The sequence below is a fragment of the Kryptolebias marmoratus genome, linkage group LG3, assembly GCF_001649575.2.
Source record: "Kryptolebias marmoratus isolate JLee-2015 linkage group LG3, ASM164957v2, whole genome shotgun sequence".
NCBI lineage: Eukaryota > Metazoa > Chordata > Actinopteri > Cyprinodontiformes > Rivulidae > Kryptolebias > Kryptolebias marmoratus.
Genome location: NC_051432.1, coordinates 17,025,498 through 17,052,353, shown reverse-complemented (window position 1 = coordinate 17,052,353; position 26,856 = coordinate 17,025,498). Strand labels below are relative to the sequence as shown.

General features: G+C 43.2%; 3 protein-coding genes across 8 annotated transcripts in view; 1 reads left to right on the top strand and 2 right to left on the bottom strand.

Annotated features, from left to right (window-relative positions):
* radil (Ras association and DIL domains) overlaps positions 1-7,855 on the top strand; it is a 28,028-nt gene extending 20,173 nt beyond the window's left edge. For 4 of the 5 annotated variants that reach the window (XM_017425327.3, XM_017425089.3, XM_017425172.3 and 1 more), the window contains 7 exons: positions 146-318; positions 649-799; positions 1,080-1,306; positions 1,793-2,114; positions 3,421-3,560; positions 4,095-4,234; positions 4,465-7,855. In XM_017425327.3, coding sequence (XP_017280816.1) covers positions 146-318; positions 649-799; positions 1,080-1,306; positions 1,793-2,114; positions 3,421-3,560; positions 4,095-4,234; positions 4,465-4,564 — 1,253 coding nt within the window. In that variant the 3' untranslated portion in view covers positions 4,565-7,855. The remainder of the gene's footprint in view (positions 1-145; positions 319-648; positions 800-1,079; positions 1,307-1,792; positions 2,115-3,420; positions 3,561-4,094; positions 4,235-4,464) is intronic. The other variant, XM_017425252.3, reaches the window with a different exon arrangement.
* A 374-nt stretch (positions 7,856-8,229) lies between these two features.
* foxk1 (forkhead box K1) lies at positions 8,230-19,193 on the bottom strand. Its single transcript, XM_017428450.3, has 9 exons — positions 18,562-19,193; positions 14,659-14,874; positions 12,076-12,274; positions 11,818-11,964; positions 11,507-11,700; positions 11,097-11,269; positions 10,721-10,978; positions 9,391-9,564; positions 8,230-9,023 (listed from the first exon to the last, which is right to left on the bottom strand). Exons 1-9 carry the CDS (start codon positions 19,005-19,007, stop codon positions 8,791-8,793), a joined length of 2,040 nt encoding a protein of 679 aa, XP_017283939.1. The 5' UTR covers positions 19,008-19,193; the 3' UTR covers positions 8,230-8,790.
* Positions 19,194-21,582: 2,389 nt separating this feature from the next.
* LOC108244157 (cytochrome P450 3A30) lies at positions 21,583-26,790 on the bottom strand. 2 transcript variants are annotated; one of them, XM_017430134.3, is made up of 13 exons: positions 26,569-26,748; positions 26,355-26,448; positions 25,052-25,104; positions 24,830-24,929; positions 24,631-24,744; positions 24,450-24,538; positions 24,221-24,369; positions 23,218-23,345; positions 23,053-23,128; positions 22,816-22,976; positions 22,476-22,702; positions 22,209-22,371; positions 21,583-21,867 (listed from the first exon to the last, which is right to left on the bottom strand). In XM_017430134.3, the coding sequence occupies exons 1-13, from the start codon at positions 26,634-26,636 to the stop codon at positions 21,778-21,780; spliced, it is 1,512 nt and encodes a 503-aa protein (XP_017285623.1). In that variant the 5' UTR covers positions 26,637-26,748; the 3' UTR covers positions 21,583-21,777. The 2 variants fall into 2 exon arrangements, with proteins under 2 accessions (XP_017285623.1, XP_024859270.1); XM_025003502.2 differs by lacking the exon at positions 21,583-21,867 and having other exon boundaries at positions 22,086-22,371; positions 26,569-26,790.
* Between the last annotated feature and the right edge of the window lie 66 nt (positions 26,791-26,856).

The window sequence follows — 26,856 nt, the reverse complement described above, 5'->3', positions numbered from 1 at the left end:
ACATAAGCACATCGTTTGTATATTAATGTCTTTCTTTGGAAGACACACACCTTTGAATAGAAATCTGCAGCAGTGTTTCACATGAAATAACCAAGACTGTCCTTCCTGTGTGTGTGTGTGTGTGTGTGTGTGTGTGTGTGTGTAGGTCCCTCTCGAGGTTGGTTTCAGCGGTCCACGGCGCTCCAGATCCAGGCGTGTTTGAGAATGGTCATGGAATGGGCAGCCAAGTCTGGTCTGGGACATCTGGCTGAAAAATTCTTCACTAAACTCAACAGTACTGTGTCCATAGTGGCCACGCCCCCTCAGCAGCTCACACAGGTGACACACACACACACCTGTTATAGTCTTATTCAGGATTTGTCCTCCTTTGCTTTAAATATTCACAATTAAAACATTATAATCACTCCTAAAGAGTCAGCATTATTTTTATGAAATATACTGCAGTACTAAAGATACGAGTGATCATAAATAACTTTCTTCACTTTTTTTACTCACATCAAGATGAACAGTTTTGTTTTTTGAAGCACTGTGATCAATCACTTGTTGATGGATGATGTCCTGTACAACACTGCCAACAAAGACTTTGTCTGACAGTCATTGTTCCTGGTTGCTTGACTTTAGACTTTAATTTCTCTTCTCTGTCTGCAGCTGAGTTGGCGTGTGTTGTCCAGTGAGCACCCAGGTCTGAAACCGGTCCAGCTCCACAGGATTCTCACTCAGTACCAGCTCACAGCAGAGATAGGCCCTGTCCCAGCGTGGCAACCCAGCAGCGAGGACGAGGCGTATATATACAGAACAGGCATGGCTTCTGTTTTTAGTCGGGAACATTGATAAATCGATTGCAACAACCTTCATGTTATTCAACTGCAGGTTGTAGATTTTATTGTTTCTGAGCGAGTGCAGTTAGCTGCATTGACTTTGTAACAGGAGCCGATGATGAAACTATTATATCAAGATTTCTGAAACCAAAACACGATGCTTGTCTGAAGAAATATTTGAGCCGACAGAAGAACAGACACAGTGATATGCCGACATTAGATGTTGTGACTACGTGCTAACCTCAGTTCGTTTATGTTTAGTTGACCTCCTGGAGAGCTTTGAGAACCATCCGCCCATCGTGCTGCCCAGCTCCGGCTTCAGAGTGGACCTGGACAGCGAGTGTGTGGAGGACAGCATCTACAGACAGCTGCTCTACGTCCGCCATTACCTGTGGGGCCTCCGCACCAAGACGCAAACACACACCAGCGCTCCCACTGTGCACACACAGTCCAATGGAACCAACACAGCTGACTGGCCTGACGTTCAGGTCAGAAAGATTCACACAGACACACACACACACACGAGCCCAGCAGTAATCCAGGTCATGTGCCTGAGCAGCTGTGGTTGTGGAGGAGTTCTTCATAATCCCATAACTGAAAGACAAAACCTTCTACTCCCCGTCAGCCCCGGCTTACACACACAAACCGAGACATGGTTAAATCATGGGTAATCTGATTAGACTTTAGGCTGTCTAATTAGTGGGAACGGCTGACTAGACCATAATCCCCAGCATACAGCACCCTAAAATGTATACATTCACCCTAGGAAACACATCCATCCATAGATATGCTAAGAGGAAACTTTGATAAACAATGATAAACATTTCAGCTTTAATTATAACTACTGATCATCTATATTTAGCAACAAAGTGTGTACTCCAACTATGCATCCTCACTGTTTAAAACACTAATTCACTGCATCCTTCACTCCATCAAGACTGACTTCTGAAGTCTGTTTCCTCTTCATGACACAGAGAGAGTTGTTGCCTCCAGCCCACAGCAGCCCCCGTTCTGGGGGGACTGGGGACGAGGGGACAGCAGAGGACAGAGGACGAGACAGACCTTTAGGCCAGTCACAAACACACAGCCTCAGAAGGAACGGGACCATTCACCATCCCCGAACAGCAAACCCAGACCCGTCCTGCCTCCTGACCCCACCCAACACCCCCCTGTACCCAGAGGGTGGAGGAGGGCCCGGTCAGGTCATCGGCACCAGCGTTCAGATTAACGGTTGCTCCGGCAGAACTGTGGCGGAGAGCAAAAAGACCAACGGACTCATCATCAATGGACTGGAAGGTAGGCTGACCTGACGACGAAAATACCAAGGCAGTGAGAGGGAATTCACATGAAACCCACATCAGGTTATCTGAACGTGTCGCACTGATCTGATGCTACAAAAGTTACCACAAAGCTAAGGCTTGTGGTTTGAACCATCCAGTCCTCATGGTACCAGGAGACAACATATCTGCTTTATGCCTCTGGTGTCTTTTAATTTCTCTAGTAAGACTAATAAACATACAATCAGGTGACAAATATAAAGAAAACCTGTCAGATGTTGGGCCATCCCTGACCGCCAGCTTTAGTAAACCTTGTCAACGATTTTTATTTTCTTAAGTCTGAAAACTCTGCAGGACTGCTGAGACACTTTTTAGAGTTTTGATGATTGATGCTGTTTTAACTCGTTGCTGAAAAATCTCCCTGAAGTATTAATTTGGGTTCAGATTAGGGCAGCTTGATATTAGGGAGACATTGAGATGACTAACCCACACTTGGTCACTGTGTGTGTGACCATCTTGGCCTCTAACATCTACAGTAAATCTGGTGTGGAGATCGGATATCAGTGGCAGTGAAGGTTCCACCTGATTCTCCAGATATACACGACTGGGAGCCAGACTCTGAGAGCTTAGCATGAATATATAAGCAGCAGTTCTTTGCAGTGTTAGTGTTGCACACACTGATACTGTGATGACGATGAGTTTGCTGCTCTGTGAAGACCACAGTGCACCTCCCGGCTGGTGCCGGCTGAAAATAAAACAGCAAACTGTACTCACCTCTAAGATGTATTCAGTCACTCCACAGTCTCGAAGCAGTTCTGTAACATAAACGTTTTCGTGTGTTGATCAGTTTTCTTACTCGAACTGCAGTGGTGTTTAGTTTTAGCAGCCTCTACGTCAGCTCTTTTCACTCCAACTCTTCAAGGTGGCGCTGTTGAGCCATTATTATTATTAGTCTGTTTTCACATGCAGCAGAACGAGTGGTCAGAAGTTAAGGCTCGTGTCCACATGTGGACTTTGTCATTAAATCAGACCCATGTTTGTTTGTTAGGACACCCAAACATGTGATCCCGACACACAGCCCTCATCTGGTAATTAACAAGTGTTTTTAATCAGCGCTGGAGCACAATCTATGTGAAAAGAGCTGAGGGAGAGAGTACATACAGTATAAGCATGTTTGTGTTGTATCAGCTGCACCTTTGCATGTGTCTCAGTACATCTGTGTGTCCTCTGCACAGCAACACGTCTCACATTTGTCCAACCCCATAGCAAAACCCTCTGTGTGTGTGTGTGTGTTTTGTGCCTTTGGATGTCTGTGTCCTCTGCAGGGTGTATTAGTGGGTGTGAGTTTCCTTTTCCTGTCTCCTCCCATGGCGCCCCTTCTCTTGCTGATGACTTGTGTGTGGTGTTTGTAGTGGAACTGGACAAGGGACCCTACGGACTCGGCATGGGACTCATAGACGGCCTGGTGAGTTCATGAAAGAAAACCAAATATCAGATCTTTTCAGCTGTTGGTTTACCACGTCGACTTGATTTGTTTCTTTTAATCAAAGTCATTTGGTAAAGAAAAACCCACTTTATTTCCATATCATCCCTGTAGAAGTTCCGTGCTAATATTTATGTTTCGTTTTGTGACTGAATGTTGTAGTTTTACAGCAACAGATCATAAATTCAAATACACTTGCAAGTATCAACAGACCTTTTTTTATTTTGTTTACTTTGATGAAGAAACATTAAATCCCCTTCACCTGTTTGTGGTGCAGCTTTTGGACTGATTGTTCACGAGACAAAGACTCAAAACTTTAAAGAGTTTGAATCCTAAATTCTTCCTTCAGTGTGATTCTGATGAACACAGATTTCCTGCAGCACATATTCTTTTTTTTTGGTAACTGATGTGTCTGTGTTTAAATGTCTAAAAGTTGGCATGGCTGCAGCATAAATTTTTATTTTTATTTTCTGTCTCTTGCACGCTGCACAAACCCTAACCCTGTCCCTCTGACAGCACACTCCCCTTAATGCTCCCGGCATTTACATCCGGACTCTGATCCCTGACGGACCGGCTGCGTCTGACGGCCGACTGAGGATCGGAGACCGCATCCTGGCAGTGAACGGGACCAGCCTGATCGGAGCGGACTACCAGAGGTAAGGAGGCTCTTACTCCCTGAGACTGTGGGGTGGATGAGAGTGATAACATGAGGGAAGTCTTCCTTCAGAGGGAGCCATTCTCTACTGTGTCAGCCTCTTAAAGCCAATTGATTACACAGATTGATTGGTTCGAGCGCAGAAAGTGATGTCTCGTTAGCATCACCTTATCTCTGCTGAGCCTCACGTAACCAGACTCCATCTTTCTCCCTCTCACTTCCTCCTCGCAGCGCGGTGGATCTGATCCGTCTGGGAGGTGGTCGACTGCGTTTCCTGGTAGCCAAGTCCGACCCGGAGGTCTCAGAGAAGATCAGCGCCTCCTCCTGCTGACCGCCTCCACTGCCCGGCTAAAACACGCACAACCCCCACACCCTTACAGAACTGCAGAGAGGATGACAGGGCCTACAGATGTGCACCGATAAAAACGGTCTGCACAGGCAGATCTAACTACATGAAATATGAATGTGAACCTCAGCTCAGCACAAAGATACTGGAGAGACCGTGCTAAGACTCCCCCCGTTTCCCTCATGCTGACCCTAACCGCGCTCGTGTAACGGACAGGATCTGAAACCAGCTGTGACATCAAAGGAATCTACAGCGAGCGAGGAGGGAGTTGCAGAAACGGTCAGCGTTTGGGCCTGAATGCAGTCTGCCGCTCGAAGCACAGCAGGTTCTCCTCAGTCAGCTCACAGAGCACACGTGACTGTTTTCACTCGTTTTAAACTCACTTTCCTTTGTATTTCCAGATGTAAATAGCATGATGAAGTTGCTACTGAGCTCCTGAGGCAAACTGAAGGTTGTCTGGCAGCCGAGGAAAGCCTCGGTGAGCGCCGAACGTCTTTTAGAGGAGAATGTTTTCTAAACTCGTTTGTTAGGTACCTCCAAAGCAGCGCCACAGTCACAAGCTTTTATGATTGAATGTTTACTTTTATACATTGTTAAGGATGAAAAAAGGTGAGACTCAAGAATTCCTCCCATTTACCCTTTTTATTCGGACCTCACCTTCAGCGATGAAGCTGAATTCTTGAGTCTTTTTACTCTGGAGAAATTTCAGGCTGTTGACATGAACCCCACCACAGTCCTGATGCGAGTTATCAGCAGTGTAAATAGTTGTAAAAACTGACCGTGTCACGTCTCGTTGGATACGCAGAAAAGAAAACATTTGAAAACCTTTTCTTTCTCCTCCTGAAATTTAAGGGTAATTTCTGAAACAAGAGAGCTGTAAGTATTGGTTGTTTACATTTTCCTAAATTATATCTTTATTTTAATTTACACAGTTCACTCAAATTCCAAAAACTTAGTGTTTTCTTTGTTTGTAATGTTCAGGTATAAAATTTCACTAATTAGAGGTTTTTAATTGTTTTTGTTTACAGTATTCAAAAACATCCACCACGTGGTGTCTTCAGACAGAACCGCCTGGTTGGTTCTGATGGGACACTTCCATTTTCCCGGTGGCTGGTGAACTGTGAGACAACAACTTCCTCTTGTTAAAGCTTTAAAAAGAATCACGACAGACCTCAGCCTCTCTTACATTGAAGCTTCACAGATTCAGAACCACACAGTGAAAGCTGCACACGAGCAGAAGGAAAAGGTATTCAACCCGTGCTTCAGCTCTTTTTCCAGTTCCTGTAAAGCAACTCCAGCAGCGGAGATAAAACCCCCTCCCACAGCTGCACCTGTACAACTGAATGGGCCACAGACCGTCCACATAAAAACTCTCTAATACATTTGTAAAAAACTTAGTTTCCATTTCAGATACAGCAGGCTGATGATGATCAGTGAAACATTATAGGCTGTAAGCACAAACCTCTAATCTCATTTGCCTCCAGTGTATTTAGGTGGAGGCAGAGATAAAACTTAGAAACATGGTGTAATACCAAACAGGGGTTTTAAAAGATTAGTTTGTTTGTTGAAAAGTTATGAACAATTATCTTACCTGTTGTAGACAGCTCCTTGAACGACCTCTGTTTGCAGAAACAGATGAGTTCTGACCGGGCAGAGACTGAAGGTTGGCATCCTAAAATAACTCCAGACTCAAAGATGCAGACGCTATTTTATAAACTTTTAAACTGCAGTCTGTTTTGCATTACACCGTCATTTACATCAAAGGCTGCAGGTTCACGGTCCATTACCGACAATGATCAGTGTTGCAAAACAGAATGTGTTCAGTTCTCAGTCTGAGTTTTTAATGTCCCATTACTTCTGCATCAGCTAGTTTCCCTGTCAGGTTGTACTTTAACACCTTTCACATGAAACGTTATTTGTTAAACTGCAGAATGACGCAGCCTTCAGTGTAAACTACTGTGTAATACAGAACTCACTGCTTTAATGAGCCGCTGTTAAACGTCTGAGACTCATCAATCCAAACAGAGTTCCTTCAAAGAGCTGTCTACAACAGGTAAGACACTAACTGTTCACAATCTGTCCACAGAACCCCACTTTAGGTTTTGGTGGAACCTGGTCATGCCAAGAAAACTCAAACCAGAACCTGGTTCACTGCGAAACGAAAGCTTTAAGCCTGAAGACTCCTGGGACCATCAGCAGGAGCCTGCAGCAAACTATCAGATATGTGATCATGTATTATTTGTTGTAACTATTAGTCAGAAAGTTTCTCACAGAGTCCAACACAGAAAACAAAACCCTTCTCCGTTCTTGGACAGGAGGACGTGGATCCAGTAAATATTTGCCAACTTTGCTTGTAGTGATCATTTCCCTTCAACGTTTTATTCCCTGCTTTCTAACCTGTTCCTTTCTTTGACGTTTGTATGAGGCCTGATTTCATGCATGTCTACTCTGGTCATAAGTTATATTGAGAATGACGGTAGATAGAAAACTAAAGACTGTGGGATTCTTGTGTTTTTGTTCTGAGGGATGAAGGTTAAATACAGCGAGACGAAGCAACATTTATGTCAATGAGTTTAATTTCTGCTACACATCTTAAATCACAAAAACAGGAACATTTAAAAATACATATACCCTCTCTATTTTCATAATGTTTATCTTGATGACAGCCGTTTTTACACATAGCAAAACGTTTTTTTTTAGTCTTTCCAAAAAATAAGAAGAAATACCTTCTAAACAGCTTTGTTGTTTAGCAGATAGAGTAGCATACAATCATTATGCATCTTTCTAATGTTGTGCAACGATCACTGAAATCTTGCTCCTGATGCCAGCTAAAACTGAAGCCTGTGTGAGGACATTCAGAAACGCTAGAGGCAAAGTGAGAATGAGACAAAGAGCGGGGGAGAAAGTGCTATAGATATTTCTAATTAAAGCAGCGTCTGTGACACAAATTGCCAACAGCTCGACGTCTCAGCGGAGACCGCAAAGAGAGACGACTCACCGAGGGGGGAAAAAAAAGATAGGGGAGCAGGAAAGTAAAAGCAGAGGATGCGTGAAAAGAACCGTACAGAGTGAAAGCTGAGAGCAGCTGAAAGTTGTGGTCATGAGTTGGTCCCGCTCTTCCCTTAACAAAACTGAATCCGTTCCACCGATGCAGCTGTAACCTGTAGTGTTGCTGAGCTTGTACTGTTAAAACGCTATGTTAATCTACAACAGTAAAGCCGTCTAAAAGTTAAAATTAAATTTACCAAAAAGAGGAAAAAAAAAAAAACTTGGGGGGAGAAATATTTAAGGCTTTGAGGATTATTACAATAATGCTTCTCTGTGCTAAGACAAAACTATTTGCACAGGCTGTTTCACTTCTCCTGATGCCACTACTAAAAACAAACAAAAACAACAATCAGTTCGTCTACATTAGGTTAGCTCCACTTCAGTCAACTCCACGTAGCTGCCTCTTTTTGCCTTTCTCTGCACAAACACCACCGTCCTTTCTTTTTTCTGCTCAGATCAACCTGAATCTGAGGCGCTTCACACTGATATCTGAGCTGAAGTGAAGCAAAAAAATAAAAAACTGCTGTCATTCCTGGATTTCCTAACATCTGTCCTTCAGAAACATGCTTTACAGAAAAGGCAAGAGGGTGTCTTACATTCTGCTGTAGGCCTTTTTATTCACGTCTGTCTTGATTTCTTCCGTCTCACTTCATTATCCATGTTTTTTTTTGTTTTTTATTGAAGAGTACAATCATATTCTTGATCTCCCAGGGGTGGTAAGCCTGGTCTGAGTTTATTCTGCCACCTCCTCTCTAATTTTCTGTCCACGACTGTGAGTCTATGACAGCTTCCACAGGCCTCTGATATCTGCCTTCTTTCAAACCAGAAACCGATCAGAGGAGCAGTAAAGGTGAGGTCTTTGGCTTGAGAGTTATAGCGTTAATGCATTTCTTCCATCAACATGAGGAAAAGTTTGTAGCTGAGACTTCGATATATTTAAAAAATCTTCAGCAAGACTGAAGCCAATTTACCTGCTTTGTTAAATGGATGCAGTTTTGGAACATTTAACCTGGTTCGGACCAAAACAGATGTTCTGTGATGATTTATTTCCGTCTGACAGACTGCCTGTACATTTTTGGGGTCATGTCAGCTACAGTCGGATGAAACTTGTGTAAAATTCGAGGCGCTCTCCCACTGGATACCTGCTGAGAAGACCTGGATTTTTATTGCCTTGGGTCGTGGCTTTGTGATGTCATGGCGACGATGACAGGCTGCTGGGCGGACGCCACTTGATGCTGAGCAGATTCCGTCCCTCCATCGTCCTCCATCTTCAGCCGCTTGGGCTGGGGCTCGCCTGGTTGCCCAGATGAAGCGTCGGCGCTGGGCGGCCTGCTCACCAGCACCGGAGGGGAGCTGGAGGCCTGCGCAGCCAAGATCTGCAGAGGACTGTTCAGGCCTTCAGGGCGAGAGCAGGACAGTGAAATGTTAGCCACACAGAGGGAATAATTACTACTTCTCTGCAACAAACTGAGCTCTAAGCTGGAACTGGCTGGGCGAGGTCCAACACTGGTGGTTTTAAAGGAAAATAATTACCTTTATTAGCAAACTTTAACCAATCAGCTCACAGAAACATTACAATCAGAGCCAGTCTGTGAATAGTTCTGTCGTTTTCCTGACAAAAACAGATTGTCCAGAACTTTTGTAATTTGTTGTCTAATGAGTCTCTTGGATCTGCCTCACTCAGAAATAAACCAATGATCACATGAAAAAAAAGCCTTTTTCTGTTGCTGGAGATAAACATTTAAATGCATAACACATCTCACCAGAAGCATTGGTGAAGCTGGTTGCCATGGAAACAGCGGTGACGGCGTGCTTGCCGTTCTGGGTGACGGGGCGGACGGGAAGCTGGTGCAGACCCGGGGTCACGTGACGTCCCTCGCCGCCCTGCACCGCACTGTCCACAGTCTGGATGACCAGCTCCCTGTTCAGCTGGGCCTCTGAGGAGAGAAAAACACGACAGGAACATGGACCGAGGTCAGGCATGTTGCTAGAAACGAAGACAACGGAGAGGCTTCTGTCAGAAAAGCTTATTTAATGAGTGACAGACGTTCACCTGGACCTGTGCTGCAGCACAAATAATGACTTATTTAACAGGAAACGTCATAGACACAATAAAAACACAACCAGCCTTCAGAGATGAGCTCAAAATAAAGTAGTAAGCACATTGCTTAAATTATGGACAAAACAAAGGACCTGAATTCTTTTTATCATTGGTCAGCAGAATTTCTGTCTGGATCTAATCAACAACAACAAAAAAGTTTACATTTACACCGGCAGTCAATTGTTCAATAAAGTAGAAACGCTTCGTGCTCAAAACATTTATCCATCAGTCAACAGATTTTGGCTGCTCATACATATTTAAATTTTTCCTGATATTTTCTGTTTGGAAATTTAATTTTTAGAACATAAAATGGGGAAAACGTCACTTTAGGTTTTGAAACATGTAGTTATTAATTTGATCCAGCAGGTGGCGCTCAGAGCTGCAGTCCACCGAAAACAGACTGAAGAGAGGCACGTTCTGGTTCTACTATCCTAGAGGAACATGACACATTTTATTAAATTGTCTGACTTCTTTGTTATAATTCTGATTTTCTTTGTCAAAGCTTTAAAAAAAAAAAATACAAATCCATTTATTATTTATGCGTCAACTGCAAATTCATCAGTGTTTAAAGTCACTTTAATATGAGATGTAGAAACATTAGTGCTGATGTTCATCTCTCCACCTTCCAGTCAAGAGAACTAAACTACTACTACTCATTTCACTTATCCTTTTAAATAAATGTCTGAAAAAGCAAAGCGAAATGGGCAGCAGGATGTGGGATTACAACTGCAAAGACGCCAACATGAAGGCTGAGGGCCGATGAGAGACACAAAGTCGACGCATTTCATAAGCAGCAAAAATGCAAAACACAGTGAAAAAGACATTTACTTTAAAAAAACAACCTTAAATCTGAATTATGAGCTCACTGGCCATTATTATGTGTGGAAAGTTAAGTTTTGACCCAGCTTCACACTGGAGTAAAACAAAAAATAGTCCTAAAGTATTTTGCATGTCTGCATATGTCTGTAGAAAACAGATTGATATAACTCTACCTCGGATGTCGTTATTGCTCTCGACTCCTCCAACATTCGGAGTGCTGTATCCGTTCGGAGGGTTGGAAGATGAAGGGGTGTGGGTCACCACTCTGACCATGGTGACCGAGGACTGGGGGGCGTTTTGAAGCACATGGATCGGCTGGACCTGACCGCCGCCGCCTGGAACGAAAGCGAGGGTTTTCCCAGGGCCCGAGTTCAGGACTGTCGGATGAGGAGGAGCAGCCATGATGACAGGCTGGGCACTGACTGGAGAGCCTACGCAGAGACAGGCACAGTTTACCTGTTTGACACTGTCGTGTGCGATGATCATTTCAAGCCTGCATCTTTTAAACATTTGCTGCATCTGTGTGTGTGGACCGGCGCTCGCGCTCACCTGGGGCGCTCTGGGAATACCTATACTCCGGTACAGATGCCAGTTTGTTCGCCAGCTGCTCGTGGTGGTCATGAGGGATGGGAGAGCCCTCTCTGCTCAGACACTCGGGGGTCTGCAGACCACTGGATGGAGGAGACAGAAGTCCCTGGTGGGTCGGGGATGCAGGGGCACTCCTGACGAACACAGAAAAGGAGAAAGGAGCACAATCAAATTACTAAAAGGCTTCGAAACACCTGGAGCTCCTCATATTGCAGGGACCTTCAGCTCAATCACATGACCGCAAAACAACGAGACTTACTTTGTTCTGTCCAATCAAATGACAGCCAGTAGTAAGAGCAGAGAAAATGGAGAAGGTGTTAACCAAACCACGGTGTGCGAGGCAGTAACACGTAAACAACTCTGAAACATACCGTGAAGACAGAGGTCCGAACGGCGTCCTGAAGCACGCCACCCCTCTTTGCCGTCTTTTCCTGAAGGCCTGCTCCACCAGCTTGCTCTCAGAGGCAGAATCGATGCGCCAGAAACTCCCCTTTCCAGGCTCGTCCTGAGAACGGGCCACCTTCAGGAAGTAGCGGTTCAGAGACAGGTTGTGTCTGATTGAGTTCTGCAGGAGGAAGACGAGACACATGGCTGTGAGGAGAACCGCAGACTAAAGTCGCTCTAACTCAACGTGTCCGAGTCGTGGAAGAATGAAACTGATGTCAGAGAGGAGGCCTGTTACCTGCCAGCCCTTGTCTGCAGTGCGATAGTAGGGGTAGTGTTTGGTGATGTGGGCATAAATCCCACTGAGAGTCAGCTGTTTGTCCGGAGCTGAAGAGATAGCCTGGACTATCAGCTGTGCATAGGAATACGGTGGTTTGGAATCATCCTGGACGAAGAAGGACAATCAGAAATAAACACACACCCCAAACACAGCGCTGCACCAGCAGCTTGGATGAATTATTTCCTGAGGGAAGCTGAGCTCGAAACGCCACTTCACCTTTGGGCTGTCTCCACCCGCCGGCTCCGCACGCTGCTCGCTCGCCCCACCTCTCTGCTCGGCAAGGCTTCGCCTCTGCTCGGAAACAGCCTTGGCAGCGTACTCGGCTGCCAACTGGAGGTCAGAAGTCACGTTGCGTCCGTAGCGGTACCCAGACGACCCCGCCCCGCGTGGACTGGCTGGACAGGAGTTGGGGACACTGCAGAGAAAAGGGGGAGGGGGGCGCGCTTAATTTGTGACTGAAGATGATTTATAGGAGCGATAATAGTGTCGGAGTTAAAAGGAAGTGAGCACGTAGGGCAGGGAGCGACTGTGACAAGTTTGGTTTGAACGACACGTAAACTCACAGCAACGTAATCCTCCTCAACGATCTACGGCTCATCAGGGCTGTGTGGTGGAGCAACGAGCTGCTGATCCTATAGCTATTTTTCTGTATTGGGGAAGTTTGGGGAAGTTATGGGATGGGGGGCTGTAACCTTTGGGCAGAGGGTGTGTGAGTACCAGCCAATGACAGGACAAGAGTGTGAGAACTTCAAAAACAGATCAGTTCCAAATCCAGTTTCCTCTCTCTGTGTGAGCTTTCCTGTGACACACATCCTGGCTTCTGCAGCTCAATTACTTTCACATAAACAAAACATGAAAAAGTTTCTGTTATTTACTCCTCAATTCTGCAGCTCCTGCAGATTTTAAACCTGAAGAACAAAGGGAACCCTGGCTGCAAAGCGATGCTAATACAATAAACGTAATCTGCCTTTATTGTTGCTCCGGCTCTTCAGCTCTGATTCTATTATTGCTGCTATAAATGACCTACAGCAGATGAAGCAGTTTGGGTTCGACTGCACACCAGGATATTGTTATCACAAATCAAAAGTTACATCATCTCATGCCGAGTGAATTACAGTTCTCTGTTTGATTCCAGCCTGTTTTATTATTCTAGTTCAGAACCTCAGGATGTAGAAAAGTTAAAAGTTCAGTCCATTCGTCACACTAAAACACAGAATCAATACAAGTTCAAAACCACTTTAAGAGCCATAAAAACACATTCCACAAACATGCTGACAGCTGACATGAGTTCAGAGCAAAAACGACGTAAACAAGAAACGAAAATAATCTATTATTGATCAGAATGAGTGACTTCAGCATTATGAAGGCCTGCTGAATCCCAGCCTCCTCAGGTTACTAAAAACACTGAAAGTTGAGAAATTACAGGCACCAGTTCAAATATTTAATGAAGTCTAACTTGAATAATCAGAAATATAAGTTTATATTGTCTAATTTAGCGGGCATTTTAATCCAAAACGTCCTACAAGTGACACATCACTGAAACTCATATACAAACATTACATTTTGCAGATCACACCCAGCCTCCTGCGTTAAAAGCAGAAAGTAAACTCTGATGTTAAACATGCTCTTCACGTCTTTTCTGATAGTTTCCACAATGATTCAGAGCGGATCTGCATGACTGAGATAGAAAAAGAGGTCGTAAAATGTGCAAACGACGAGTAAAAAAAAGAAAAAATACTTATAAGTACATTAATCATTAACCTGATTTTATCTGCTGTTGTTGAGCCAGAGCACGTGGAAAACTCTGTAACTTATTATACAAAACACACCTGCTTCTGTTAGTAAAGTAAACAGTGGTTTCTGGGAGAGTCAGTCAGCTCTGATTTGTCTCTGTCCACAGAGAGGCACAGATACAGAGCGAGTAAGAGACCCAGGGGGAGAAAGAGCGTGGTGTATTTATACCCTCTAGCTGGAGGAGCGAGGCTGCGGGCTCTGGGTAGTTTTTACTTTTAAGAATTCAGTGAAATAAAACAGTGAATTTGTAAAGATACTGCAGAGGTAGTGTTACTTTTCCCCTGACAACAGACAAAGGAAGAAGAATGTTGTTTTCTAGAGTTCGTCTGAGCTGCCAGACAGGAAAAGTGACTCTCAGCAGCCATTGAGAAGTTGTGGCGTTAAAGAGAGGGAACACGAACTTTAACCCAAAACTCTTGAACTGTGCACGCTGCACGTTTGTCCAGGTGATGACTGAGGCGCATTTAGAACCTCACAAAAACAAAACATGAAAGGTCAGCGTGAGAACGACGCACAGACGAAGAGTTAGGCGCCTGTTAAAAGTCCACGAGCAAGAAAACAGGAGCCGCTGGTGGAGTGGAAGCGTGGTGGGGCAGGGGCTGCGAAAAGGAAACCAAGAATGGACAAAAAAAAAAAAAAAAAGGCTCACAGGCAAAACAATCTGCCCAATAGCCAATCACACGCGCCGAAGCTGCAGCCATCCCATATAAGGCATGCACGCACAAGCTGACATTGGTGAATACAGAGGTTGTAATGACAGCGGCCGACCAGCAGAGGGACAAACAGGAACTTCTAACACCCTTCAAACACTGACAATCTGTGAAACATGTGCTGTGACAGCTCCCTGAACTGCACTTTATCACCTCAGCCAGCACTTCATACATGCTGCATTTAAAACAGATTCACTATCCGTGGTAACGCCGGGTCTTCCAGCTGAAGACTGGTTCAAAAAACACAAAACGGGAATGAAATCACAGGTTTATTTCCTCCATGTCGTGGCTTTACCTGATTGTGCCGGTGGGTGACGGCAGCGGAGAGCCGAACAGCCTGATGTGCTCCTCATGCTGCTGCGCTGTGGGAATGCAGATTTTAAGAGGGGAGATGTGGGGAAGAAGCGGGCGGGGGGGAGGAGATGGCTGCTCCTTCTCTCGGTGCTCCTCAGCCTCCAGGAGGGACATGAACTGGATCTTGATGACGGTGCTGGGAAAACGAAACACACACCTAGAGCGGTGGGAAGACACGGAGACAGGAGACGGAAATGAGCGGGGAGTCATTTGTTTGTTCCCTCCTCAACAACAACAACAACAACAACAACAACAACGTGACTATAGAGGAGCGTTTGATCGCGCTCACATGATGAGTAGAAAACAGATCGTTATTGTCCAAGAGCTACAGAAACACACACAGACAACTTAAACCAAAACACTGGTTTTCTTTAAGGGTTCAGAAAAGAAATATTTGTTTTAAATGTTGAATATAAAAAAAGTTTGTCTGTCTGTTAGCAAAATATCTCATGAACCACAGGATGGATTTTATTGAAACTCTCAGACAGTAATCACTGGACGTACAAATACAACTGATTACCTTTTGGAGTCAACCTGAATCAAGATGGCCGCCAAAGCAAAGCTATTTTAGATAACACAAAAATGGCAATAAATTTGTCAAATTTACAGATATTGAGCTAAAATTTAGTGTGCTAGTAGCTAAAAGTCACCCACAGCTTATACTCAGAGCATCAGCCATTTGCATGAGTTCTGTGTTTAAAACCATTAACTAATAGAGTCAACTCTGTTAGCAAAATATTTCATGAACCACTGAACATATTTTAGTGAAACTCTCAGACAGTAATAGCTGGATGTGCGTCTACAACTGATTAAATTTTGGAGTCAACCCAATTCAAAATGGCCGCCGCAGCTAATTAACCTCACCCAACACAAAACTGGCTGTAACGCAGTGGTGTGGTAGTAGCTAAGATTCATCCTCAACACAAACTCTAAGCGCGACCAGATGGTGTAAGATATTGCGCTAACACAGGAGGTAGTACACAATGTTATTTTCAAGGTTTGGCTACAACTCATTTCGCAACACAAGATGGTACGAGTATAAAACTGGCGTGAAAGGTAGCGGGCAACAAGAGCTTTTAAAAAAATAAAATTAAAAAACTATTAAGGGTAACAAGTCTGTCAAAACAAAAACAAACAAATGCACTTTATGTTCCTACAAAAAGGTTTGTTGATATTAGAAACACAGCTGAAGCAGCTTGTGTGGACAAAGAAAATACCTAACTGGTGTAAATTTTACACAGAACTTGTTGGCCGGCAATTTCTTTTGTTTTCTACTTTTAACAGGTCTGGACGAACGCCTTAAACGTTAGTTCAACACAAAACAAACTGCTTGGAAATAATCCCACCTGAGATTTTGTTCAATTTCTTTTACAACAGAAACCTTAACAATGAATGCAAGCGGTTTATCTGTCTGATCACCCACAGGCGGTGGGTTTGTACCGAGTGGAGTAAAACGCTGTGACCACAGCAGGTCCTCCAGTATCTTCACAAGTTTAACAACTGAATCTGTTGTGTTAAATCCAGGCCTGTCGAGTGTTACCCTGAGAGCCTCAGAACTCCCTGAGGAGGAGGACATCTTTCTAATCACAAAAGGTGCTGCTGGATAGTTCTGAGCGAAAAACAAAAATATTCTAACTTGATTTTTCCCCCTTTTTTAAATACTGCAGCAACCAATCAATCAGTAAACCGAGGAACAGGGTTTACTGCTGTCCAATGTGAGGAAATCACCCCTCCAGATAAAAAAACTAAATAAAAAAATAAGAGGCTTGCTGGTGGGAAAGGAAAGCGATCTGTGGACACACTGAGAAAGGAGAAACTGAGCAAACAATAAACATTAGCTTCTTTTTTTTGTCAGCTTAAACTAAAGACCAGATCAGCAAAGAAAAAGACACTGTTTGGATCATAACAAATCAGGTGACATTTTGTCTGAAAGTGGATAAAATAAACAAGACACATTCTGGAGCACATGGTTAAAGGTTTAAAGCTCTAATCAGTCCAAAAAAAGATTGTTTGACCTGAGTACTAAGACATGAAACAACCCCAAGAACAGTTAGTTGCAAGAGATTGTTGGTTTAAAATTGTGTTGAAGCTGCAGGTTAATTTGTCCAAGATATTAAGCAAAGGGCAACAATTTAAAGTAAATAGAAGAGTACAGAAAATGTCCTATGCCCTTCCAGGGAAATATATCTTAATGTTTGCCGTAATAAAAGTAATTACTGAGAAAATACACCATTCTGTAGATAAACAAAACCCTTATCTGGTTAATTTCTTTAACCCTCTCGTAGGTCCTAAACACTTGATAGTTCTGGTAAATAAATAACAAGCAGATGGTTTACCATGGAAGAGGCACTAGATTTAACAATATATATTTTCGTAAAAAAGACTGATTTAAACTTTACTTCAATGGATGAACTTTAAAGCCCAAGAAACACAAAGATAAACCAACATGATGAGTTGGTTACCTGATATTTATTATGCAGATGAGGTCAAAAAAGGAGCAAGTTGGGTCACTTTAAAATGTTTCCAATATGCTGAGAACTGTCTGCAAAACATGTCATCTTACAACTGAGCAATTAGTGAGAAAAAACAAGAAATGACTCCTAAATCAAGTAGTTTCTGCTGTTTTGTGTTTATAGTTCCGCTTAACTTTGTAACAATATTTTATTATTTTTTTAAAAATAACATTTTTTTAATCGCTTTTGCTCTCCTCGTTCATGATTAAGACCAGTGTTTGCGTTTCTGATAGAATCTTGTGAGAACATGGTGGATGTGGTGTTGTGTTTACTCCATGTGGTCATGAAAGCGTTTTTTTTTACAAGCCAACACTTCCGGACACGCCCCCAAACAGTCTGACGGACCAATCAGAGAAGAGAACGAACCTGCCCTCATACACAATTATTATCCGCTCCACCCAGTGATTTATGAACACTAACACACACAGTCTGAGCTTTCATTTTTCTACTCGCTTCCGCTTTACAAAAAAACAGCTAAAGTAAACAAACAAATAAAAACAAAACAACACCAAAATGGATGTCACTGCTGCGAAACCAGAACCACATTTTAAGGCCCCCGTGTGAGATTCGAGGTACAAAGAGTAGCTCGAGTTTCAGTCTGAATCGAGTTTCTTCCCTAGGGACACGTGAGCGGGGTTGTCTCGGGAGCGTTTGTTTACATTAATGTTTACGTGACGGTGACACGTTGACTTACAGCCTCGAGGCTAGCACGGAGCTAACACCGTCAGCGGCCGGCCGGAGCCCCAGCAGCCACAAGACGTCCACACATAAAGCTAATCGCTTTATGCACATTCGGATTAATTAGCTCTACTACGAAGTCGTGCAGCATTTTATCCCCCCGTCCCCTCCCTCCCTTATAAAACGTTTACAAAACACTCGGCAGTGCGTGTCAGTAGGCCAAGAACAAGCGAAGCTAAGTTTGCTAACAGCTAGCATCCAGCTTCGACTTGAGCCGCAGTGGGTTTAAAAGTTACCAAGAGAGGAAGTGCTGAGGTGTCGCAAAACACACAGTTAAAAACATTAAAACTGCAACACGAGAATTTCGTCAAACGCCTAAAATGCGTTGAAGCTTCGACTGCCAGTGTCGTGAAAAACTTTGCGTCCCCTGTAATATTTTCGTCCGTTAAAAATATAAACGTTTAGTAGGCTGAGTTAAATGCCCGACAAAAAATACGTAAACAGGACATAAAATGTCAACACAGTCCTGTGTGTGTGTGTGTAAATGTGCAGGCTAATGAATTAAGGGAATAATAAACTTTTAACCACCATGATTCGTTCATGTCACCGTAACAAGCCTATCGGTAGCAGCTATGTTGTGTGTCCGGACTCACTCTCGGGGCAGCGGCAGCGGCGGCGCCCCTCTCCGCTGGAACACTCCGTCAACAAACACGCCGTTCTTGCCCAGACACCGCAGGGAGAAGCCGCCCGCCTCGTCGTAGCTAATCTGCAGGTGTCGCCTTGAAATGAAACTCGAGTGACCCATGTTGATGTCCACGGAGCCGTGGGACGAGTTCCGGCCTATGGTGACCGTCCTTTGGCGCATGACAAACTCAAAATCCCGGCCCTCGAGCCTCGCCAGGGCCTGCGGAGGAGTGGAGGAGAGCCTCGCAGGAAACCCCCCGGCGTCGTTGCGGGCTTCCATCATCGGAGGACCCAGGAGGGGCAGCGAGGGCTGATGATAGGCGTGAGAGGTCACCGCAACGCGCACAGGGCTGCACGGAGCCGACTGTAAAGCTAACAGGGCTCGAGCTCCGGTGTCGTCCCGGTAGTCTGCCATCTTTTTTTTCCTTTCTTTCTTTTCTTTTTTTTTCTAGAAAGTCAAAACACTCACTCGCACTCGCAACTTAACTTCTCAGACACGGACAAGTTGCAACGTGAGAGTTTTCGGAGAGAGCACTTGTTCGCTCTGAGGCTGACGGAACAACATGGAGTCCGGTCGGGGCAGCGGAAGAACCGGAGCGGACCCTGCTCTGGAGCCGGACAGGTGGTGCGTTCAGGGACCATTTGAGTCAGTCCGATTCAAGATGGCTACCAGTCAACGGCCCTCACAAAGCACGAAAACAAATACAAGTCAGACAATTTTACAGATATTGAGCTATTATTTGATGTAGTAGTATCTGAGACTGATCCCCAGCACATGAAACACGAAACTTTAATAAAATAATCATTTGATGTACATCTACAGTTGATTGGAACCAACTCAGTTCAAGATGGCCGCCACAGTCAACTGAGTTTTAAAAACACATAAATGCTTATAATTCAGTCAATCCTTTTGAGATACTGTGCTATAATTAGGTGTGGTTGTAGCCATGAGTACACATACTGTCATACGTTTGCTTAACTATCAGAGTAAACCCTGTTAGCAAAATATCTCATGAACCACTGGATGGATTTTAATGAAACCATCAGGAAGTAATCACTGCATGTACCTCTACAACTGATTAACTTACAACTTCAGCCCATTTCAAGCTAAACGACACAACAAACACATCAATGGCTGCAACTCATCCAGTTTTCTGATGTGGTAGTAGCTGAGAGTCATTCACGACACACTTTCTGAGATCTGACCAAAACATTTAAGCTTAGACCTTAAATGTTTTTACCTCTTGGTCATTTTGGTGCAAGGTAATTTGATGTTCTTCCATATTTTCTCACAAGGACTAATTTGCATTTTTGTGCAAAGTCTGTTTACAATAAATGAATTATTTGTTGTGCTTTCCTGCAATTTATCATAGATTATGAAAGGTGTTTCATCACCAGCAAAGGGCTGTGTCTCATGTGGTCTTCAGGCCTTTTGTGCTGCTAAGCTTGTTTGTGCTGTTTTTTAAAAACCCTGTTCTAGATTGATATTTAGACTCAGCCACTTGTAATACTCCTGTTATTTCTACAATATAATTTGTTTTTCAGCCTAATGAGTCATTTTTTTATTTGAATAAACACCTCTTGGAGAGCCAAACGCAAATTCAAGTGTAACTCTAAATCTTTTATTTCCACAATGTGTCACTGAATATGGAGAACGCCGACCAAGGTTGGATATTAAAAGTGCTTTGCAATTTTTATTTTATCTTTCCTAAAATAATTAAAACATGTCAAGACAGCAAAATTATACCCCCAATCTCTCATCTTATGATACTTCAGGACCCAAGTGGACACACACTAACTGTATGTTTCTAATGTAACGCAACATTTATGCTTAAATTTAAAATATGTTATTTTTCCTCTACACGGCCAGTGCAGCTTCCAGGATCCGCTATTTTTAAACTGCATGTTGTTTCTAGAAGCGCTCATGAGAGAGCATGTCATTTTTTTTGTTGATTAAATTTAGATGAAACATTAGGAGGAATTTATTGTATATAAAACAAAGCATAATGCAGAAGGCTGCACGTAAAACGAGGAAAGCCACTTTCTTAAAAACAAAAGCTGAGAAAACACAGGAGTGCGTACGGGACAATAATGAGTTAAATCGTCTCAAATTCTGTGGGCCGCTCAAAGAAAAGTGTTTAGATATTTAATGATTTACAGATCAGCAGTTTGTCGCAGTTGAGTCCGTTTATTTCATGCAAAGGTCTTTAAAAAAAAAGAATCAATCTCAGTGTTGGCTGCGGATGTGGAAGTACAGAAATTCCTTTTAGTCACAAAAGCAGAGCAAAGTATGTTTGCAGTGAGCAGCACAGATTCCTGTTTTCCTGCCCTGAACGCCACACGAAGGCCATGTTTTTACTGGTCTGAGATTTTAAAGCATTTATCACCAATCATTCATTTCCCTTTTTTAATGTCAGTACTTGATTGCAGTTCAGGAAATAATTATTTTTTCCCCTAAAAGCTTCTAAAAATGCACTTATACAGTGTGACCTCTCAGTTAAGTTAAAATCTTTTGTCATAATGTCACATATTTCTGCAGACTGGATGATCTTAGCTTTAAGCACATCTGGTGTCTGCAGGAGCTGGTTTGCCCACCTCGTTTTTCTTTCTTTTTTTTAATCTCTACCCTCTGTTTATAAACATGGAAAGAACAAGATGGTTGACAAATCTGGACAGTGGAACAGTGAAGGAGCAGGAGCGAACAAGAGGCAGGGGAACTTAAACAACTTGTCCACAGGAGGGCGCTGCTCGGACAGAAAACAGGTTCAGGAACGGAAAAAGTGTTTCTGTTAGAGCTCAGATTATTTGTGTAGGCAGGCAGACATAAAAAACTAAAAATATATTTAAAAAACAAGACTTTTTTTTTGCTCAAAGCAGACTTTACAGGAACTTTTTCAATCATTTGCTGCCTTTACAGCTGGGCTGTAATTTGAGCTGTTTTCCCTTTTTAGATTAGATTACATAAATTAACTTGCAAGAATGCACGCACACTGAGGAAAACAAATCCTTTATTGTTAGTTCAGATTTTAGAAAAATTCTGTCTCTTAGTTATGAACCAAGCAATACAGAGAGGCTCAACTGTGCTGCCTGACTACAGAGAAAACTGGCATTTTGGTTTTATAAACGATAGATATGCAAACATCCCAAACAGGAACGATTCAGTTTGTCGTTTCTTCTTTTTGTTTTCAGCTGGAGGACTCAGAACGAGGCACCAGCTTCAGTTTGATGGGCCGTTTCGGCATGAGCAAGCCCTGGATGTCCAGCTCAATGGGGATCTGGCAGGAAATTAGATGTGCAGAAAACAAACAAACGAAGTCAACAGGGAACTACACCAACGCATGCTTGCTTTAATGTTTTTTAATCTGCAAATACCTGGAGTAAACTAATAAAATCTAACACACGGCCTTTTATCTACTTTACTTTTCATAGAAAGTGATCATATTTCACTTCTGTCTAAAGTCCGGCGTCAGATAAAGGGTTGGGATCTTTGGACCGGCTGAGATAAAGCTCATGATGTTATGTAACGTTCAAAATCATCACCCATGACAGGTGTTTGAACAGGGCTCGCCCCAAAGGAGCGATAAGTCTGTGTAAAGGTGGAAAACTGTGCTCTCACCTCGGTCTCCTTACACACAGAGAAGCTGTACCGCTGTAGGACCTCCACCACCGCCAGTTTCATCATCACCAGAGCAAACCGCATCCCAATGCAGTTCCTCGGCCCTGCTCCAAAAGGCATGTACACGTACGGATCAATTTTGTCCTTGTTCGCCTTGCTGAACCTGAAGGTACAAACACACACACACACGTGCGCACGTTAAGCGCAGATGCGGACGAACGACATTACAGCCGGGCGTTTATCGTCCTGCGCTCGTTCTTTCTGCACCTCTCGGGTTTGAACTTCTCTGGTTCGGGCCACAGTTCAGGGTCCCGGTGCAAGGGCCACGTGGGGATCAAGACCACCATGTTTTTAGGAATCACAAGGCCGTTGATGTCCACGGTTGCCTTGGCAACACGCTCCAGGCGTGAGGCGATGGGGAAGAGTCGGAGAGACTCGTTGATGACGCAGTCGAGGTACTCCATCTCCATCAGAGCAGCGTACTCAACGGGAGCCTACAGGAAGACAAGCACACCGCCGGAAACATCAGCCTCAAGAGCCCCAAAACCAAAACAAGCAGGCTCAGCTTCCTGCTTTCAAACGCTGCGTCTTCTCACGTCAACCATACCTTGTTCGGGAAGGTGGCATCAATCTCCTCCTGCAGCTTTTTCATCACCTCTGGGTTCGTTGCCAGGTTGAAGGCCAGGAAGGTGAGAGAGCTGCTGGTGGTTTCGTAGCCGGCAAAAAGGAAAATCATGGACTGGGACAGGATCTCATGATCATTCAAACCTGTGAGGATTAAAAGGATGCAACATGGTTTGTAACAGCTTTGAGTTGTGTGTGTGTGTGTGTGTGTGTGTCTCACCTTTGTCCTCCTGACCCTCACTGAGGTTGTTGTTTTTCTGAGAATCAATCATCAGCTGGAGGAAATCCACTCGACCCTAAAAGAAAAAGAAGTATGTTTTTTTTTCTGAATCTGCTGATGCAAAGAAGTGAGCAGACTCACGAAAAGCTCGCCTGCAGTTTTTACCTGCAGCCGGCTTTTCTCGCGGTTGGACTTGATCTTTTTCAGAGAGGCGTAGAAGAAGTCCGTCACAGACTTGGGGAAGAAGGAAAACTCCAGCTTTTCCATTATGGGCCCAACGAAGGGGAAGAAGGCTGGAATGAAAGGATCAACAACTCAGATAAGACTGCAGCAGCGTTCACACTCACAGTTATAAGAACTATATCGAACAACATCATGGGGAATAGTAAAAGCTACAAATTTCAAAACAGCACTTTCTAAAATCCAAACTTTTGTCTTTGCTTAGTTCTTGGGTACATGGGTTTATATTTCTGTGAGGTCCTCGGGTCAGCTGACAGGAAACCTGAGGACTGAGAGAACTCGGCTGTAAACCTTTGTGTCTCGTTGTTTGGTTCGAGACAGTTTTAGATGGTTTTAGGTTTATGTTTTAGATCTTGAGCCTCTTTCCATCTCCAGCTTTTTTAGGAATGGTGTCGTTTCACAATTTTTCTGTCTGCATTTGAGGCCATTCTTTTAATTCTTCTACCTTTTTTTAAAGGTTCTCCATGGAAGTCCACTGCATTCAAATACAAGAAAACAAGTTATCAGTTTTCTTGAAAGCATGGACCTCGTCTGCAAATGTCTGATGAGTCTTTGCAGTGAGTTCAAAGAAGGAGTTTCTTCTTCTTCTTGTTCTTGATGACACTCATATCTGTGGAGGTGTTCCTGCAGAACAGAAAACCAACACTCCAGATTCTGCTTCGCCTTCTGTAAGCTCCTCAGAGGACTTGTCTTGTCCTTTAGTTTGTTCTCACTGAATGTTTTCTCTTCAGCCTTTCCAGTCACTCGTTGTTAGCCTGAAAACACTTTGCTCTCTTTCTAAAACAGACCTCCTGCTCTGTGAACACCAAGTATTCAACATTTTAAAGTGTGATTCAGCTGCTTTTAAAGAGCCGAAACATTCAAGATTTAAGAGAATTTATAAAGCTTTGAGATATGCAACACTTGGCCTTTCAGACAGTATTTTTACCGACTGCAAGGAAGAGAGGGCTCAGCAGGTCAAACTTCAGCATCTTTTTGATGTTTGTGACAAAGGGGTCCGAGGGGTTGTGGAGCGAGTCGATGTCCACGCTGAAGGCTGTGCTGGTTACGATATCCATACTGTAGGGGCCGAAGAACCTGTAGGTGCACACAGATATGTTTGAATACCATAAAGCTAAAGTTATAGACTTTCTGTCATCATTTTAAGGCGCTCTTACTCCTTCAGCTCCAGCGGTTCATCCTTGTCCACCTTCTTTTTAATGCTGCTGACCAGGTTAGTGGAATGGCGCTTCATGATGGCAAACATCTGAGGCACAGAAACAACAAAAAAAAAAAAACCATAAAAAAAGAGACATCCGAGCGTTCGACAGCAGCCCACTGAAGAGGAGAGGAGCTCACCTCTTTCAGTCTCCCGGAGGTGAAGGAAGGAGAAAGGACGCTGCGGATCCTCCTCCACTGATCGTCCTCCGCAATGGACACGGCATCGTACAGAGGTCCATTCAGACGGAAGTTCTGTGACAGAAAACAACCGATAAGCTCAAACGGAGGCCATAAGTCAGACGGGCAGAATGAGTTTGGTGGCGTGGCGGCTGCGTACTCTGCGGTTGGTGAACAGAGAGTAGCACTCCTTAATGAGAACCGTTTTTATCATGGCGGGATCGGCGATACACAGCACAGGCTGCCGGCCGTCATAAATCCTGAGAAACACAAGAGCAGAACCAACAACACAGGCAAGGATGAGCTACTCTCCAACATGGAAATAAAAAGAAAAGAGAAATAAAATAAACCTGCTGTGAAGTGGGACAACAAGCCAACTTACCCCCATATTTTCCCATATTTTTTATAGCATTCTTCATCAAAATTAAAGAATCCCTGAACACAAGAAGAAAGATGTACACATGAAAACAAGTTCTGCAAATAAACATTAAAAGCTTTTTTTAATGAACCAGTTAGTGGATTACCATGAGACTAATGTTGTTTCTGAGAAGCTGCAGAACCTCTGAGACTTCAAAGGTTTTTATATGAAACTTGATTTAATATTCACATTAGTTTTGTGTTTTTTTATACATTTTTTTTGTAAGCAAACTACTTCTGGGTACTTTGTGCCATTAAAAACCATGTCTGCTACGACTTTTGGATGTTTTTAATTTTTACAGTAAAAAAATAACTTTATTTACAAAAATTTCCCCCATAGAAAAACAATAAAGTTCTCGTCACCTGCTTCAAAAACATTATTCCGTCTGAATTCTGCTCTATTTTTGTCTTCTTACGCTGCTTTTAGTTAGTCTTTTGTTGGTTTTAGTTACTTTTAGTTTTTGGCTATATAATATATCTAATATTTAGGTCCAAAACATGGTTAAAGATGTTGAATGTTCAAAATAAAATGACCAGTAAAATAATGAAATCATTTAGTTATGATAAGAGTGATTACAGGACGACTGCAGGGCTGTTCGCTCCTCCAACAGCTCGAGAAAATACAAAATTCAACAGAAGAGGTTCTTGTGCAAACTGGTCCTCCACCTCCTGACTTCCTCTTTGGAATTCTTTCATGTTTTTTGACAATTTTGGTAAATACGTGACGTAAAGAGTTCTTCTTATTTAAAATACAAGACTGGTTGTATAATCTGATGGTTCAGAGGCAAAAAAAAAGAATAATGAGAGTAAAACAGGTGAAAAGTACCTGGATGTTCAGACTAATGTGACTTTACTGCTGTTAAAGACCAGGTGCTTTTATTCTGAAAGGAATTAATTTTCACTTGTTTACAGTTTGGCTACTGATTTTCTAAACATGTTACTTTAAACTTTTAACAAAAAAATAACCTCTTTTTTTAATAATGTCAGTCAGGCTGCACACTGTGTCACAGCTTTATGATTTCTTTTCAAGCTGTTTATTTTATATGCCCAAAACACACACACACACCTCAGTGACTGCATGTAGCAGCGATGACGACTTGTGGCAACTTCAAGTCAAAATATTTCAGCTTTTAGAGCTTAAATAAACTGTTTCTCTTCAGCTTTTTTACAGACGTGTCAAAGAGCACAACATCCCTGTTTATGAAATAAAACTATTTACTTTTACATGGTGTATTATAGATGATCTTTAAATAAGAATATGTACCCACCTTTCGATAATGCAGCAAAGTGCCGAAGAAGGGAAGAGGTTTGGGACCACTGATGCCTAATTTTTTGAATGTCCCATAAGGCCAGTAACCATACCTTTAAATAAAAAATAGAACAAGCGTGTGAACAAAAAAAGAAGAAATGTGGACATTTAAACCATGACAGTTTCAGAAAAAAATCGTATAAATAAATAAATACACATTTCTTAACACTTACAGAAGGAGCAGTGTGACAAAAGCCACCAGTAGGGTCCAGGTTTCAGCAGAAAAGTAGAAGTCGCCCATCTATGCTGGTTTCCTCTCCTCGGTCGGGTGTGTGTGTGTGTGTGTGTGTGTGTCAGCCTCTCTGAAGCACATTACAGCTGAAGGCTTTTATCTACAGCTGGACGCAGACCTGTCACGTGAGAACAGGAAGTGTGTGAGAGTTGAACTCCCGGCTCCTGGGAGTGTCGGGCGAAGATCTGAGCAGGATTCACGTATCAGATCTGTCATCTGTGATAAGTGC